Source organism: Salminus brasiliensis, chromosome 2 (genome assembly GCF_030463535.1).
Source record: "Salminus brasiliensis chromosome 2, fSalBra1.hap2, whole genome shotgun sequence".
Classification (NCBI taxonomy): Eukaryota; Metazoa; Chordata; class Actinopteri; order Characiformes; family Bryconidae; genus Salminus; species Salminus brasiliensis.
This window is the reverse complement of record NC_132879.1, coordinates 29,087,841-29,105,860: the sequence shown is the minus strand read 5'-3', so window position 1 is coordinate 29,105,860 and position 18,020 is coordinate 29,087,841. Positions and strand designations below refer to the sequence as shown.

The following is an 18,020-nucleotide window of genomic DNA, read 5'->3' as shown; positions in this document are numbered from 1 at the left end:
TTCAGTTAATTCACGGCTGTCATTATCGTTGGACCCAGAAATACCCCAAAATTGAGTGCAGTCTGTGCTTTTGCCTGATGTTCTCCTTTAATCCAAAGCGTCTGAGTGTGTAGCGAAAACAACAATTTGGACTTCATCGTCTGCCTACTTTTGGAAGGCTCTGTGCATGCTCGTACATCTCGTTATGTCATCAGATTACAACTCAGCAGCTGGGCAGAGGCAGCTGTAAAAGATTATTTGGATTTCCCTTCCTATGTTTTTGTCTTAACATACAGCGAACTCTGCCACAGTCTTCCTAAGGTTTGTTAAGATTTTTAGAATTACAGAATGAAGTAAGAGGTTTAATATTTATGATTATGAAGAAGTAAGAACAGATCCATTCAGATTCATGTGTTTTTTTATAATCACATTTCTTATTTGATAAAGGATAAAGGTGCACGTATTTGTCACTGTACAGTGTGGACTGTACAGCGAAATGTGTCCTCCGCATTTAACCCATCTGGTAGTGAACACACACTCACACACACACGTGTTAGGGGCAGTGAGTACACACACAGCCAACTCCAGCGCCCGGGGAGCAGAGAGGGTAAAGGGCCTTGCTCAAGGGCCCAACAGTGGCAGCTTGCCGAGACCGGGAATCGAACCCACAACCCTGTTATCGATATCCCGGCGCTCTAACCGCGAGCCACCACTGCCCCATTTGGGTACTAGAACTTTTCTCCACCTTTTTAGAAATGTTCTCTGCCAATTCAGTCATTGCAATTCCCACCCACTAGACTCATTAGTATCATGCCACCAGTGCTGGGAGGAATAAGGGTAACAGACTTCCTCCAAGACCTGTAAAGAGCAAGTAGTAATCAGTGGGTTCTTGAGGATCAGGATTTTTATAACAATCTAGATTAGTTCTGTATGGACTGAATGGTTTATATTATATTAAATCCATGAATATAGTGTTTGATGTACCAGACCTGTAGACTGTTAGAGGTATAGCTGTTTACACTCTTAGTTGTGAATGCATTTCTTTAAGCTAGCTAGAATTGTTTTTTAGATTTTTTTGCATAATTGTCCACCAATTACAGTCAGCAGTGACATTTAGTGAAGAATCATCTTATATGACTATATTTAGTCCAAAATACTGTCTGTACTCAAGATTTGGTTTACATCTTATACTGCTCTATTAATTTATGGAGCATATGATGTATACGTAGCTATATATAGTAAGTACGTCAGTTGGTTGAAATAAAAAAAAAATGCTCAGATGCAGTTTTATGTTTATTTACAACCCTGTTTTTTGCCTCAGATTAAAACATGCTGTAATTTCTTTTTATGGAGGGTTTGTGAAGACGATAATGAACTCTGCTTTCATTGTGTAGTTAATGTCCCCACAGCGCCCACAGTAGCCACACAGCCTAGCATAGCTTTGTTTTTACCTCTATGACAAGAGAATTGTACATTTATTTTTGTAATTAATCCCACTATCGTGCCAAATATTGTTGCTTTCCTCTTTGCCTGGTGTGCGGTTAGCCTGTTGAAGAGGCAAGCTTTTAGCCTAGCACGAATACCTGTTCGCTTCCATATTCTCCTATATTCTCCAAAAGTAGCCATTGCTTCACAGATTTGGAAGGCTGGATTTCTGTAAATATAATGAGTCAAGACTTAACAGACTTAGGGGTTTCAGAATTGGCTTGTGTTCAGGTTTGACAGATGTTAAGTTTAATGAAGAGTCAACAATGTTTTAGTATGTTCCAGCCAAATACTGAACTCCATATTCCATTATGGGAGTCAATACAGGTTTTTCATACTATAAAAAAACTGTTGCTTTAACCTTTTAAAAACCTCTAGAGAAAAACTGGTCACTAAAATTGTATAGGATTGTTGATTTCTGATGTTTTTATTACTTTATCCATCTGCAGGTTTATCTACCCGTATTCACGTTCCAAATTTGAGGCAGTGAGGCAGTGGTGTGAGACGCAGGTGCATGCAGGTAGACATATGTGTGGCTAATGTGAAAGACCTAGTCATTTTTATTTGTTTTGGCAGCCTTACAATTCACTATTTACAATTCAGAAATCACAAATTATTGAATAATAATAATAATAATTATTATAATAATAATCAATATCTATATCTATCGATATCAGTTTTTTACCTCCAATATTCATTTAGTACTAATTGTAGAAAGAGTTTAATTTAAATTAGAAAAAGGAATAAAAATACAGAAACATGCAGAGTTGTTAATGGCTGTTAAAAGAAATAAATGAAGACAACACAATCTCCTACAGCACCGTATTAAACAACATTCGACTGAGTGAGCAGATTACAACAGCAAACAGTTTGTTTTTTTCTACACTTTGTCACACAGAGCAGCAGCTCCAGCAGAGACCAAGCAGAGAGATGAGCAGGGGGAGCAGCGGGATGCCGACACTGTGCGCGCTGTTACACAGATTACTGTTGCAACACCTGTAGGTAAAACCGGACACAGCGGGAAACATCTGGGACAGGCGAGAGTTGTCACAGTCCGTGTATCTGATGCACTGACGAATGGTTTTCCCCCCTGTGTCACAGGAAACGCATTGAAGAAGTAATTGGACACTGACTCTGAAGCAGGTATTCAGTGGCATGTCATGTCAGGAGGCCTACCTTTCTCATGCAGAGTCAGACAGGAGTCCTCATAAGAGCAGTCTTGCACCTTCTCACACCACCCACCGTAATAATCGGAGCACTTATAGCACTGCAGAGATGAGCCTACAGAGGAGAAGCGCATTCCATAATGCTTATTGCCTGTTTTAAATAAGAAAACATCAGGGTCATGATCCAAAAACTGGCAAGGGGGCTGAATACTGAAAGTGTTTAACGGGACTTACCAACACTGATAGTCACTGAACAGATCAACACGAAAAGCCCAGTAGAGTATTTCATCGTGCTGAAGTTCTTGTTACCTGTGTCAGGAAGATGAAGAAATCCAATGAAAAGGCTTTCCCAAAAACATACAACCATTCAGCGTAAAGCAGCATTATTTTTGCTAGGAAAGTGGAATTTGCCCTTTGAGCTACACCTAAAGGACACGCTTTACACCTGCATTTTACAAGCTGGAAGATTCAGAACGGACACCAAGCATGTGGACTGACATGCTACAGCTTTACACAGTTCCCGCTAATGTTATCCTGCCTGCTTTACACCAGCCTCCCTCAGTGGAGCATCAACATGATTTTGAAACTGTTATTTTAAGGTAAAAATGCTACATAATGCTACTTTAAATATGCTCTCCTCAATTATCTTACAGCACAATGTTGCACAAAACCTACAGTGATAGTCAGTATAGACTGTTCACTACACCCTAAGCAAGAATCTCTGATTCGCAGCAGAACTGAAACCCTTTTGGTGCTATGTGGAACAATTTTTTAAGATTATTTAAAGAAGCATTTCTTTTCATGCTATTAATTTCATGAATCATTGTGAAAGAATCGTTGAATCATTTCATATAATAATATCTGAAAACTGCTCTGTAAAGGATTTTGACTCATAACAATAGTGAAACCATATTGGTGCTAAATAGAACAATTTTTTAAAGGTTCTATAATGAGTTTTTCCAACGCAGTCCAGTCGCTGTCCAACAAAAAACACGTATCTCCAAAATGGCAAGTAAACAGGAGAAGGAAAAGCCCTCTTAACCTTTAATGGCAGTTAATGTAAAGTTATTTAATTCCTAGTCACTTCAAAGCTTTTCTATTGGTCCATTCATCCAGAATGATTTACACACATACAGAGCAGCTACAGGGTTCAAATGATGGAAAAAACTAAAAAGTTACTTGAGTTAAGAACTGTTAAACTGTTAGTATAGAGTATAGAGAACTGTCTTTTTTACCCATGAAGAGCCGAATATTATACGATGTACAAACACCTTTTCACAGAAACTATTATCAGATCAAATGTCTTGATTCTACCCAAGAAGAAATTCAGGAAAGCGTATCTGAAACATACCGTAAATATCAGGTTTAAAGAAAAGCACACAGCCTTTGGATTTTAAAAACTGGGGTTTTTCGGATGTTTTAGCCCCAACTGTTTCCTAAACAGGGGAATAGCTCACTTAAACAGTGTTACGCTTTTAATGAGTGTTACAGAAAAGGCTTTTTCGACCTAAACCTTTATATTTACCTTGCTGTTCAGAATAGTTTTTTGAAGTATTTTCAATAGTATTACATACAAACACTTAATTTAAATTTTCTATAAGTCAAGTGTTTTTGGTTATAAACACTTTTCAAACACATTACAGTGTTTAGTTAGGCTGTTCCCCTATTTGAGAACAGTCTATGATAGGCATGACTGAGACATCAGATCAACTACACATAAAAATTCAAACACTGGTGTTTATTAAACGTATAATTTGTTCTGAATCAACTCAGCACCCCGACATGTTTAAAATGTGTTCAATATTTGTATCTGCAACACGATTCAGAAAGCACTAATTAATCTCTAGCATTTCACAACAAACACAGCAGTGCCGTAGCTGCTCAGAGGAGTGACATGTCACATCATGTAACACATTAATTCAAAACATATCACAAACAAGTGCACCCCTATCCTTCCGACAGTTCAAAGTTCAATACACACTTATTAGTAGACTACTTACCCGAGTAGGTCAAATGTTGAACTGTAAACCGAGTCAAATCTTCCCAGAACACACCCGTCCAGCACAAAGCTCCCCAATCATTCCTAAAGCCACCTCTTCTCTGCACCAGTTCTCGCCCAACCTCACCCTTGCCCTACTTGAATGATGTCATTCATTAGAGTTGTGGATGTCCGGCGTTTTCCTCTGCTACGCCACACACGGCAAATAATAGCCAATAGACTGACTGCTATACAAACTGTTATGGTCTCTCTTCCAGCGAGACCACCAACCATTAGGGGCCTTATTTTACTGTGGAAAACTTACTGAAATTGCTGATAACTGTCATTTCAGTAGTGATGTTCTCTGAAAATACATCACTGTTCAAGCGTTTGGAATCACTTGACATTATTAATAGTTATTTCATGAATAATACTTATACAACATGAATTCATATATTACAATTAATATCTTAAATATTTTAAATGTGGTTTTGAGGCCATTAAACCATAAAAAATACATAATGTAAAAAAACAAACAAACAAAAAACATATATATTTGATAATTTGATTATTCATTCTTCGTGTTGTTTTCTCAGTCATTTTCGAGTCTTCAACAGTGCTGTTTATCCCTCTGGACACGCTTCTTCTTTTTCCACCGCCCTAATTATTATCGCACATGACTAACGCATTGCAGCCGGAGTGCTTTTGTTTCATTTAAATCACTGATTCCAAACCTTTGAACACAAGCGTATATGATTTTGTTCCCTATAGGGCACGCAGTGTAGGCTACACAACAGTGTCAGGCAGATCTCAAAGTCTGGAAACACTACAGCGTCTTGGTACGAGCTATTCATACTAAACATTGACAAAACACAGATACAGTTTGAAACAATGTTTTATATAAGAACATGGCAACGACTGTTCGCAGGGAATAAGACAGCATTCAGAGATCTTGGGCTGCAGCTGGGGGTGACAATAAGGCCGCTGTGTCATGTTTTCCATAGACTTGCTGCAGCAGACATTCAGCCGCTTAGTTGAGCTGTTTGTTTTCTTCAACGTGTCGCTTATAACTGCTGGGCCCAGCCAAAGACACTATATGCCGCTGTTATTCTGACTATTAAAAACAATGTTGCTGAACTGAGAGCACTAGCTAGTCCCCTGTTTTCCGGGGACGTCTATGAAGAGGTTCAGCTGACGTCCATCTCACTTTGTTGATTGATCTTCTCTTGCATGCAACCCAAGAACAAATGTAAATGGCAATATAACTGGTTCTGCATGCTGGTGGAGATGTGACAGTGACATGTTATTTGTCTCAACGCCAGGCAGCGGCCTGCAGCTACAGAGGCAGGGGACAGATGAACAATGAGATCGCGGTTGGACTTCAACAAAGAGCATTTGATCTTTTTTGCTCTGGGCTTCCACAGTTTCAACTAATTTTAGGCCACGCAAGGTCACCGGAGAAAGCCATTGCATTTGCAGCCTCTGTTGCTCCATTCTAATGGACTAGCAGGGTGGGACAGGTTCAGAGAAAGTGGAAAGTAGGGAACCAAAAAGCCCCGAAACATCTAAACGCGAATGATTTAAAGGCTACATATTATGAGACATTTGCTTTTTCAGTGCTTGTACACACACAGTTGGGATGCCTACCATCACACAAGCTGTGAAGTAAGACAACACTGTCAGTTTGTTGTGGGCTGCCTACACTGTCAAAGGTGGTTTGTTCTTTTAACCAAAAAAAAAGACTTCATGTGGTAAGAAGTCAAATCAACTCACGTTAACTCAAATAAAAGCTTTGAATCAAATACTGGTTCATTCAGAGCACTTATTTGAGTTAAACCTGGTAATAAACCTGGTAGTCTGGTAGCCAACATACCTACGGTCAGAGAAAACGCTCCCTTCTGCTCAAGCCAGCTTGTCAGCCTGTCCAAGGCGGCCAGACTCTCCTAGGGAGTTCTAGGGACTGGCCCCTTCCTCCTGGCTCACCTTCTCTCACTCTAGGACAATCAGCTCTGCTCACAAACACTCTCACTGCGAAGTCTCTGGTTTTGAGCTCTAGTTTCTGAGCATTCTTGCGTATTGGACTTTCTAGTGTCGGACCTTTTGCCTGTCTGACTCCTGACTGTTTGTCTACTGACTTCTGATTTTGCCTGCTCTTTGATAGTTACTAGTTTGTGTTCTGTGCTGATCCTGGACTGTTTCTTGGATATCCCTTTTCTCTTCTTTTGTGATATGAGGTTCAATAAAGCCTGCACTTGTATCCTGAACCATGAGAACTGTTACACCTGCCATGGGTGCTACCTACCTTTGATGGGGAGATGGGAGGAAACCCACACGAACATGCAACCTGCTGCACAACCATGCCACCATGCAACTGATTCAACTGCAACAGTAAATTAATTTAATTCATTTTAATTAATTCGTTTAACTACAGATGTGCCTTTTCTATGTTGGAAAACTCTTTATTAAACCATTAAAGCGTTTATTAAAGCGTTAAAACAACACCAAAAGGGTTCCACTGTCACTATGAGTCAAAACCCACTGTTTAGATCCCTCAGATCTCAGCTACCTAATTTCATAACTTCTTTACGTCATAAAAACATGACCGTTATCATCATTGCAAAAGTGTTTGACCTCACCATGAGTTGAATTTTCAGTAGTTTAAACACTGAAACACAAATGGCAACAATGATTAGGCCAGAGTCCTCTTTTGGGATCTGTTGCCCCCCTATACCCACCCCTGAGTTACTGTACAAAAGAATCAAACAAACGAAAAAAAAAAAAAGAAATTCGTTTTTTTATGCTGATAAACCATTTCAGCAGCTCTTGCATTTTGCCTTATCAAAGTCAAGCACATCAAACGAATACAAATAAAATACAAAAACTTTATTAAACCATTATATGTGGAATATAGATATATCATTAAGCTTACATTTTGAGTGGATTTATACAGTACAGAACCACAATCTCCAGCTATATAATTTCTTAAGTTCACATATTGTTTATAGCTATGTATTTTCCAGTGTTACAATGTATTCATGCAGATGCTAAGTGTGCGGTGTGTATAGAGCTGTGTAAATGCTTATATCGGCTGACACGACACACTCACAAAAGTAATAAAAAACAAAAGTACGACGTCGTTCACGCTGATTCACTTGAATAGAAAGTTCAAATCAGAAATGCTTTTGTTCCTATGAAGCCTAAACTGTCGCTCGCCCCCAAATAAGGTCCGCGAACAAAAACATCAACAGCATATAATGTGGTATCAATACAAAACAGCTCAGGTTACTGTGAATACTTTTACAAAAATGTGTAAATCATGAAATACAAAAGTGGGAGTCTGGATTTGGAATTTACAGTTTGGTACACAACACTTCAGGAGAAACAGACAAAGCCATCCATAGCAGTGATGACCTGATGCGTGATTTTGGCTCATCTTACGAGGAGAGAGAGATTTGCAGAGAGAGAGTGTGTGTGTGTGTGTGTGTGTGTGTGTGAAAGAAAGAGATCAAGAGAGCGTTACAGAGTTGGTGAGACAGAGAATGCATGATAGTGTGTGTGTGAAATGTATAGTGTGAGAGAAAGATATTTAGAGAGAGAATGTGTGTGTGTGTGTTTGACAAAGAGAGAGAGAGAGAGAAAAAGAGAGATTACAGAGCATGTGAGACAGAAAGAGAAAGGCAGACTGACAGAGACAGCATGTGAGAGCGAGAAAGAGATTTACTGTGTGTGAGAGAGAGACTGATTTACAGAGTGTGTAAGAGAGATTTACAGAGTGAGAGAGAGAGAGAGTGACTGTGTGTAAAAGAGAGCGAGAGAGTGCAAGAGAGAGAGAGACAGCGCCAGAGTCTGCAGGTTTAAATACAACATAGCATTTTCTGGCAATTAAGGTGAGACAAAGCAGAGTTCAAAAAATGGGTGTCTTTGTGCCCAAAACAAACAAATAAACAAACAAACAAGTAAAAAAAAATCCCAAAATCCCAACAATCATTTGTCAACCCATCAGGAAGATGTGCAACAATAAAGATGAAAAGTCCACTCTTAGGTGTGGTTGAAGGACACTGCTAGAGCACTGTCTGCTTCAAAATGGGTATAAGGACAGACCTCAGTATGAGGCAACAGTCTGTACAACATTCAACAACATACAGCAAAACAGAACCGAACCCTGACCCCACTCATAACCTAGAACTCGAACCAAGGAATGCTATGCCATTCAACGTAAATTATGAATTGCTACAAAAATGACCGAAGCAGACAACAATAAATGCTGCTAATGCATCATATGGAAGTGTAGAGATTTCGAATGGTCAAAGGAAGTTCTTTCCGTAAAAACCTGGACGGTGCAAGTTTTTGCATTAAAGCTTTTTTTCTTTTTTAATGTCGTCAGCTTAAATCCCGCTCAAATGAAGAAGTGGACAGATGAAAAGCAAAAGACTTTTCCGCAGCCATGAGCGCATGCATTTTCACAGAGCTAATAGGCCTGTGAAAAACCCAACAACTTTAGAAAGTAAAGACAGGCTGTATCAATCATTTATACAAATTCTTACAAGAGTTATAGCATAAATCATCATTCTTTGCAAATATAAAAGCTCATAACTCAACTATTTGTCAGAACTATACATATACATATATATTCATAATTTTGCAGAAAACATGCACAATTACTGCATCAGATTTTTACACAAAGTTAAGACAAATTTGTGTACAATTAATAGAATTTCAACAACATGTACTGCATAGGGGTATTTTCTGCTGAAGTGCCTTTTAAATTTAAAGATATCACAGGACGCACTATTTTAAAGTAACTGCAAAGCAAAAAACAAAAAAAAAAAAGAAAAAAGAAAAATGATGAGGGGTCTAACACTCTTTATTTCCACTCATATTGATCGCTGTTTCAGTAGAAACTTTGGCAATCAGGGTGAGGATTTCTTTAGCAGCATCACAACAACAAAGGAATTCTGCTCATTTCATTTGTGCCGCAGAAAACAGGTAAATATGTCACCTGTGGACCAATAAACAAAACTATTGAATCCCAGGATCTACTATTTTTAGCTGTCTAAATAAAGTCTAAATCCACAGTTTTCCTCACTGAAGCATAAAAGTGTTCTAACTCCTTTACATGTAGAAAGTGACAACCATGTCTATACATGTGTAATAATACATTGCACATATCATCAATGGCATTTAGTGGCAAGCCAAAAAAGGTACATTGTAAAATGACACAGTACAACAAACTCTGTGTCATACCTAGCCGAAAGCATTGTCGTAGTCAAGCGTAATACCACGTCTTTCAAATGTTTGTTCTTGCAGTGTTAAAAGTCTGCTGGAGAATTTTTTTTATTTGGAATCTCCCAATGGCAACTTATTACTACTAGTACAATGCAGAGAAAGAAAGACCAAACATCAGAACAACAGATTCTCAGAACCATAAAGTCGTGAGAATAAGGCATTTTGCATCTTGCATATTGCATTTTCAACCATGTTTAAGTTTCGACATAAACTGCATCGTGCAGGGTTATGATTGCATAATGCATTATGGCACATCCATAAGTCATTGAAAGGATTTCGCCCAAGCAAAAAAAAAAAAAGACATAAATATACACCACATTACTGAATTGCAAGATTTACGCTTAATTCAAAGAGTAACATGTTTCAATTTCTAGTTTAAAAAAAAGAAGAATTTTATATCTGAACATAAAGAAAACCTTTAGTTTGATAACAAAATAATGAATCTTTCTGCCTAAATGGATGATTAATAGCACTTAAAACATGCTATGACAATCAAGTGCCTTGTACATTTATTAAAATTCTCATGTATTAAAAGAGAAATATAAAGTAAACTGGAAAAGCTGTAACTGGAAAAACCAACGTCAAAACTTCCGTGGTTTCTCGGTTTCAGATAAAAAGAACAGGCTTAACTGTGCATATTCACGCAAAAACTTGTAACCAGGCGCTCTGAAGAATAACTGAAAATGGCAAGGACTCCAGAAAATGTTGTATCTAATGGGGATCTATCTATCTATTAATATCATCAAACAAGTGCTTTCTTTTTCTTTGGAGCATCAAATCACATGAAATAGCAACACATTCCAGAATAATCGTAGATGTGCAAGTGCCATTGCTCTGCAAAGGCTTTCCTACTATGCTTGTAGGATGAATAAGTACAGCCAACTAGGCCATTGTAGCAGCAGGGCCAATGTCACATTGGCCTATCACATAATAGCCCCTGATCAGCTCACGCCCACTGAGATGGCTTTTTTCTTTTGGAATATCATTGGCTGAAGAGCAGGCTTGGATCAATCAAATATCAGGATAAAACTCGGAATTCACATCCATTGTGTGCAACACAGGCTTTTGTTCGGTGTTTGACATTCTGCTCAGCACTTCCGTGGAAAGTGTGTAGCTGTTCCCTGACTTCTCCTCAAACCAGCTGTCCAGCGGCCTCTTGCCATCAAAGTTGGCAATAGGGGGGCCATTAACAGCCAGGGTGAGCAGGTCATTCATTTGCTCCAGAGTTAGCCTGGAGCGGTTGTTCCTCCGCACTTTGTGTAAAGACCCTCGCCCCTTGTCGCAACAGGCAGTTGACGTCGGCAGGACCCTGACCACCTGCAAGATTTGGTTGAGCAATGGAAAGCGCTGTTTATATCTGCAGATATGACTCATCACTTCCTTAAAGCCATTCATGCTGTAGTAGTCAGTCTTGAGATCCCGCCATTCTCCTACCAGGCTTCCTCGTACATCGATTCGGTCGTGAGACAGCTCTCGTCCTGACGAGGGAATCGTCTCCAGGTGGTCAAAGAGGAGTAGGATTTCTTCCTCCCCAAACGTTCGGAGGTCTTCCCTGTTGTGCGGCCATGACGTCAGGTCAAGAACCTTGCAAGCCTGCACAATGGAACGACTGCACTGGTCAATGCGCTGGGCCAGAATGCCTTGGCTCCTCTGGCAGATTTTTTCCCGGATGGACTGGAACTTGGATTCCGCCACCCGCAGGTTCTTCAGGTCTACACCATTGAAGCTCTCACGGAAGTTTTCCTCAAACTCTTGCAAGTACTCTCCTGGAGAATCAACCAGCTGGCCAATCTCCTGAATGGCCTCCTCGATCTTGGCATCCACTTGCGACGCTAAAAGATAGTCTCCCTGAAAGATGAAGGCAAGGCGTGACAGAACAGCAATGACGTCCAGGAGGAAATATATTAGCTTGACAGACTGGTAATCCATAAGAAACTGCAGAAGAGATAAAGCAATGGCTGATGCATCTGCCCTCTGGGTCTGGTTGCTGATGCTCTTAAGATGGGTGACCACTTCCAGATAGTCTTTGATGAGGGCGTTCAGGACATTAGGCTCCCCTATGATCCACCGAATTGCTCTAATATCCCCAAGGAACTCCGTCTCCTCTGACAAAGTAGGTGCCGTTGTCCTTAGCTCTGCCATCATACGGGGGGAATATCTGTAGAAGCTCAACAGCTGCTTCAGGTTGTTCTCCAGGTCATCTAAACATGAAAGTTCCTTCCCACAAATGGCATCCAGTATCTCCAAATGGGGCCGATGGATCATAACTGGCAGACACAACACATAGGGAATGTTCTTCCGTATGGTTACGTAGAGGTTTGCCCGGAGGCTAGAAGAGATGGTCGAACCATCTATTGCCAGACCAACCACAAGCATGTCTTGGAGCCTCAGGCCTAGGACACCAAAGGCACGGTCAACAGCCTGGAGATAGCCATCCACATTGCCACCACTCAACCTCTGCAAAGACAGAAACTCAGTCGCAGGTGGACCCTCTGCTGTGACGAACTGCACGTAAACGGCAACAGTATCTGCCAGTAAATCATCGTTTTGCCCATCCATGATTACACCGAGAAAAGGGGAGAGACGGATCTTCTCTGCCAGGTCCTCATTGAATGCTCGAGAAATGTGGTGGATAAGAATTTGACAGTCGCTCTCGTTCATGTACTGATCAACTACTTTAAGTTCACACTTCTTCAGCAGCTCCGCCAAGGGCCGAAGGTCAGAGAAAGGCCGCCCCTCAACCGCGAGATGGTAGGCAGCGTTGAAGAGCGTCATCATATTCCGACACATCTCCTCTGTCTTCTCGGGATGCATACGCAGCTTGTACAACTGCAGACACTTCTTGTGCAGGTTGCTCTGACTGTGGAGCTTGATGGTATGGATTTTGAACTGCTTGGAGCCGATGATGAAAGCGGACGTTCTTGAGGACTGAACGGTATACTGCCTACACACATGGCACCACATCTCGTTCAGTGTCGGGGAGTAACGCAAGAACCAGAACTTCTTTAGCCACTCTTGCTTGAAGCGGCGGATCCGCCGGCCCGGACCAACAGACAGTTTGGAAGTGTCATCGGTAGCTACCATCATGTCAGCAGCTATGGACTCATCTGCAGAGTCAACATCCTGGTCATCCTCTTCCAACACAACTGGGACAGGGGTCATGGCCTCCACTGCTACAAGAGAACAGACAAAAATGTGTTACTTTACATAATCTTTACAGATCTCATCATATGTTCATGTCCAGTTGGTTTTAAAGCAGTGTTGTCTTATAGTAAACCCTCACAGATACCAACTCTTTTACAGATATAGTGGAAATACAACCAGTAAACTCAATTTAACAACACAATCTTTTGTCATTTATGGGCATTAAATACAAATTATTTTCCATTTGTACCAAAGACACGCCATCGACTGGTTGATAATCAGAGAGCAAAATGAGAAGACAATCTTCCTTTGTTTCACATTTTTTTTAATATGAGCATCAAGGTCACAGTTGAACAATCAAGAAACAACCAGGGCCATGTTAGAAACATGGTAAAGCGGGTCACAAATACAGAAACCTGGACATGTGAATAAGATGCGAGTAGAGATCTGAGACAGCAAGACATCATTCCACAGCAGAGTTCTCGCCCAGCAGCAAACCTACCTCTGAGGTCGTCACTGGGCAGAGGTTCAGATGGCGCCAATGTCTCAGTCTGCTCTTGCTGTTTAAAGCGGAGCAGCTCTGCCTCCAGTTCGCGAATCCGCCTCTTCAGTCTCACACAGTTTGGGCAGAAAGATGTAGATGGGCCATCACTAGTCACAGTGGACTCTTCCTCTGCCTCCTCCATTTTGACATATCGGTCATCGAGGCAAGTCTCTAGCTGCTCCACAGGGGCCAGTCCAGAGGCCACGAGAGCCACCTTGCTTTCAGTCGGGCTAAGTAACGGCTCTGCTACATGGTGTGAAAAGGGGCTGGACTGGTTAAAGACGCTGCTGACTTGTGTTCGTGCTCTTGGTAATGACAGAGTGCTGTTCAGTGGATTGTCTTGGTTTTGGCTTGCTTCCAGTGATGCCTCTAGGACATCTTTAAATATGAGATCAATCTTCTTTTTCTTGGCTTGAGGCTGGCAGTCTGCCTCATCACTCCCGTGCTTGCTAAGGGTCCTTCTCCCGTGCAGAGCTGAGCGGAGAACTGGGCCTTGAGCTTCTTCGGGGTGTTGAGGGAGGTCTTCTGAATTTAACCCTGCAAAATCAAGAAGCGCGGTATAAGAGAGATCTGCATGAGGATGTACTACCACACCTAAACCAATGTGCGCCAATGTTGAGACAATAGTATGAGAGAACGAAAGAATGACAAACACATGGGGTAATATGGCTGAAAAGTACAAAACCTATGGTACTTACCCGTACAACCACTGCAGGTAAACGGCCAGGATCATTTCCTCTGTGATAGTTTATTCGTTGACAAAACTTGTCATAGCTCGCTTTACAATAATGCATAATGCTTGGATTTGATCTACATTTTTTATTTAAAAAGGAACCTGTTCCTCCTTTCATCAATGTGAAGATACTACAATGTTTTATTTGTACGAGTAAAATGTTAAAATCATAATTTTTCACAAAGCAGGTTGTGTTTGACCGTTTAAGAAGCCCTACAATGAACTGAATTGTTGCCATAAACATGCCAGAGCATTCACGGATCTATAAAAAACTGTAACTCAGTCTTGGGAAAAAAGGGAGCATTGATTACACTAAATTAACCCATTTTCAAGCACGTCTCAGGAGCTGATCAATATGTGGCTTCATCAACAGCTCAATTCTGCATTAAACATTCGTCAAGCTGCACTTACTGAAATGAGAACAATGCTTTACAACGATTGAAGCAGGTATCTCACCTGTATCCAGATTGCGGTCGATGCTGTCCTGGGATACACTCTGCAGCCGTTTCATGTAGTCATCGCTGTACCACACACGAAGCCTCTCCCCCACCGCCAGTCTGCGACACACGCGGAAGTAAATGTGGTCGCCGTGCTGGAATGCACTTAGGTTTCTCTCACTCGCTTCTGAGGACATTCGAATGTATCTGAGAGAAAAAAAAACACACACACAGAGTCAGCTTTTCTTAAGTGAGGACAAGTGTGTATAAACTGACCCTTAAATGTAAGGACGGTGATCCCATACCTCATCCAGTTTGCTCTAGTTTCATTGCAGCCATTAATGGATTTGTAGGTGTTGTCCTCGTTAACAATCTACAACAAACCAAGCAGATCCTCAAATGTCAACAGAAATCAACATTACAGACGGATTCAGAGGTAGCACCAAAACCAGGAGAACCAACCTACCATCCAGGAGTGCGTTCCTGACTGTTTGTCCTGAGCTACCAGTTGGCCTTGGTAAGGGCCAAAGAGTGCTCCCCTGGGAATGTTCTCATCCATGCAGCAGACGTCCACCTCCTGGCCCTTCTTAATGATTTCAATGCCCGAAGGCACAGTGAGAGCTGCACGATCAGGCACACCCAATGTAACGGGAGTATCTGGTACAAACACAGGGGGACCGTGGGTCGGGCATTCCTCCAGAAAAGGTTCCTTACATTCTTCACAGACTGCAAGAACAATACAATGACATGTTTCAGTGTCTTTTTTGTCAGAGGTATCCTTTATTAAGGTTAATTATTATGTAGTGCAGATAGCATTTCATTTAGTAAAGTGGAGTATCTTCAATAACGACTGCGGGCCGAATACCTACACCAGAAGTCAACATTTTGTTGTCCAACTTTGGCACAGCGCTCATGGTTGACTTTTAGTTTCTTGCTTGGCTCTTCAGAAGAACCGTCATTGATGACTCTGAAAAATATGGTCCAAGACAAGACAAGAAGAATGTTCCTGCAATGTTTTAAACAATGTCAACGCTCATCATAATTATTATTTTTTTAATGATGAACTATGCTTAACATATAATAATTAAGCATAAGTAAAAGTTTTCATTTGTTCAAACATTTCCCAACATAATAGCTGAAAAAAGGTATTTAAAAGGCGAATGTATGAGGATTCATCACGTTACCCTGTTCTGCAGTCTGGCTCAGTCTCCGTACATGGCTCAGTCTGAAAGGTGGCAGAGTCTGCCATGGTCAGTGCAGGGAGGAGGGCCAGTCCCTGTGCGCCCCTTTTCATGCAAACATCTCACAGCTGATGAGAGAAAATGTGAAAGAGTACATGTGCTGACCACAGACACTGTGTACACAGGTGTGAAGATCTGTGCTGGACCCAGCAAAGCGCACACATCTAATTTTTAAAAGGCTGCGGCACATAAACGGACACATACACCGATCAGCCCTGGCATTAGTGCCACTTCACTGACAGGTGAAGTAAAAAACACTGATTATCTTCATCTACGGAGGCATCTGTCAAGCGGTTAGTATAATATAATATAAGTGACCAGTCAGTTCTTGAAGGTGGTGTGTTAAAAGGTGGAAAATGTGCACTGCTAAGTGACATGGCTAGTAGGTCTTGTGGGCAGGCAGGTCAACCAAAAGCAATCCAAGAAAGGATGACGGGTGAACAGGAGACAGGGCCATGGGCGCCCATGGCTCACCAGTGCTCATGGAGGTCTCACCTCACAAAATACAGGACTTAAAGGATCTGCTACCTTCAGGTATCTTGTTGAATTCATGCCTCAAATGCTCAGATCTGTTGTGATGCCACGAGGGGGACCCACTCAGTATTAGATAGGCAGTGCTAATGTTATGGCTGATTGATGTAGCTACATGTGTCATTTTGGGCAATGGGCCAAACACTGCATTTCACTGCGCAAGTAACGCTGGTTCAAACGACTCATTACTTCGAACTGAATCACAAGCTCAACTGAATCAGGGTTACGAGAAAAAAAGTTATTTTCGTTTTTGCAGATTACCCTTATATAACTGCAAAATGTCATCCACATTTAACAAGAATACGCATATAATTTAATGCAAAAAAAACCATTTTAGATATCTGAACACTGTCTGATCTCGCATGTTGCACGGTAGTCCAAGTTCATTTATACAGCTAGCGCGTTTAACAGCCGTCGCCACAAAGCAGCTTTACGTGCCAGAGTGATTTGACTCATCGAGTCCCCCCCCCCGACACAAGGGATAAAACATGAATCGGTTGATTCGGTTCGAAGGAGTCGGTTCGCTAAACATCGCATGACCGAATTCCAGAGGGCGATTTTAAACGGGACCGGGCTGGAGTTCGGCGTGACCGCTGCTGTTCGCCCTCTCAGGACCACCCAATCATCGCGATCGTTGGCCGTTTAACGGATCTCCCCCTTTCTTTAAAAAAATAAAAAGTGATTCGGTTAGAGAAGCTCACACGGGATTGGCGGAGAGCAGCGTCGCTCAGGGTCTCCTCGCGCTATGAGGAGAGGCAACCCAGCACAACAAACAGGGCAATGACGACGATCCCGAAAAACCACCAAACTTCACATTTCCCGACAGTGCTAGACTCCTGAACGGGGACTCCCGAACCGATCGACGGCTAGGAAGCGTGTGTAGTGAGCCTGTCGCCTCGGGGTCGAGCGTCTGGAAGACGCCCCACATCCGCGACTCTCGTACGCAGGCGACTGGCAATTTGCCTACTGCTTTCGGAAGCCATGTTCATTGGCCACAGTGGCTAGTGAGAGAAACTCACCTTGTGCAGAAACGCAGTCCGTTCGGGGCTCTCGGGCGGGCCGCCTAGAGAACAACCTCGGCTTCAGCCCCCGCACGGCAAGCGCCTGAGCTCCGGAGGAGCTGATCAGTGTCACTAGTCCGGGGCGATGCAAAGTTTATCATCGCAAACATTTGTAACGAGTCAGCTGCTTCTCTCAGCTTTGACCACCATCTTTTTTTATTACAGGAAATGACATGGAAAAACGGAAGAAAGCTGTGTTTATGGAGGAGCGGGGCTAACGTGCAGAATGACTGGAAACAGAAAGTTACGGTTCCTCACAGGGAGCGTTAGCTCGGACACAACTCGGGGACATGCCCCAACTCTTTAATACACACGGGCTCAGGGAATGTCCCGTAAAAGTTTGCCTCTTGAAAGGTGTTCTGGCCCCCGGAATCCAGTCAAAATATGGACTGAGACATTGCCAATAAGCATTCACCTCTGCCCATGCAGTGTAGT

General features: G+C 41.9%; 2 protein-coding genes across 5 annotated transcripts; both read right to left on the bottom strand.

Annotated features, from left to right (window-relative positions):
- Positions 1–1,995: 1,995 nt before the first annotated feature.
- On the bottom strand, positions 1,996–4,756 carry cd59b (CD59 molecule (CD59 blood group) b). Of its 2 annotated transcripts, none has more exons than XM_072673786.1 (4): positions 4,631–4,756; positions 2,865–2,939; positions 2,641–2,781; positions 1,996–2,554 (listed from the first exon to the last, which is right to left on the bottom strand). In XM_072673786.1, the coding sequence occupies exons 2-4, from the start codon at positions 2,917–2,919 to the stop codon at positions 2,355–2,357; spliced, it is 396 nt and encodes a 131-aa protein (XP_072529887.1). In that variant the 5' UTR covers positions 2,920–2,939; positions 4,631–4,756; the 3' UTR covers positions 1,996–2,354. The 2 variants fall into 2 exon arrangements, with proteins under 2 accessions (XP_072529887.1, XP_072529888.1); XM_072673787.1 differs by having other exon boundaries at positions 2,641–2,745.
- A 2,720-nt stretch (positions 4,757–7,476) lies between these two features.
- On the bottom strand, positions 7,477–17,736 carry prdm11 (PR domain containing 11). Of its 3 annotated transcripts, none has more exons than XM_072672304.1 (8): positions 17,544–17,736; positions 15,937–16,061; positions 15,622–15,719; positions 15,219–15,478; positions 15,058–15,125; positions 14,772–14,959; positions 13,541–14,119; positions 7,477–13,067 (listed from the first exon to the last, which is right to left on the bottom strand). In XM_072672304.1, exons 2-8 carry the CDS (start codon positions 16,044–16,046, stop codon positions 10,906–10,908), a joined length of 3,465 nt encoding a protein of 1,154 aa, XP_072528405.1. In that variant the 5' UTR covers positions 16,047–16,061; positions 17,544–17,736; the 3' UTR covers positions 7,477–10,905. The 3 variants fall into 3 exon arrangements, with proteins under 3 accessions (XP_072528405.1, XP_072528406.1, XP_072528408.1); XM_072672305.1 differs by lacking the exon at positions 17,544–17,736 and adding an exon at positions 17,226–17,400; XM_072672307.1 differs by lacking the exon at positions 13,541–14,119.
- Between the last annotated feature and the right edge of the window lie 284 nt (positions 17,737–18,020).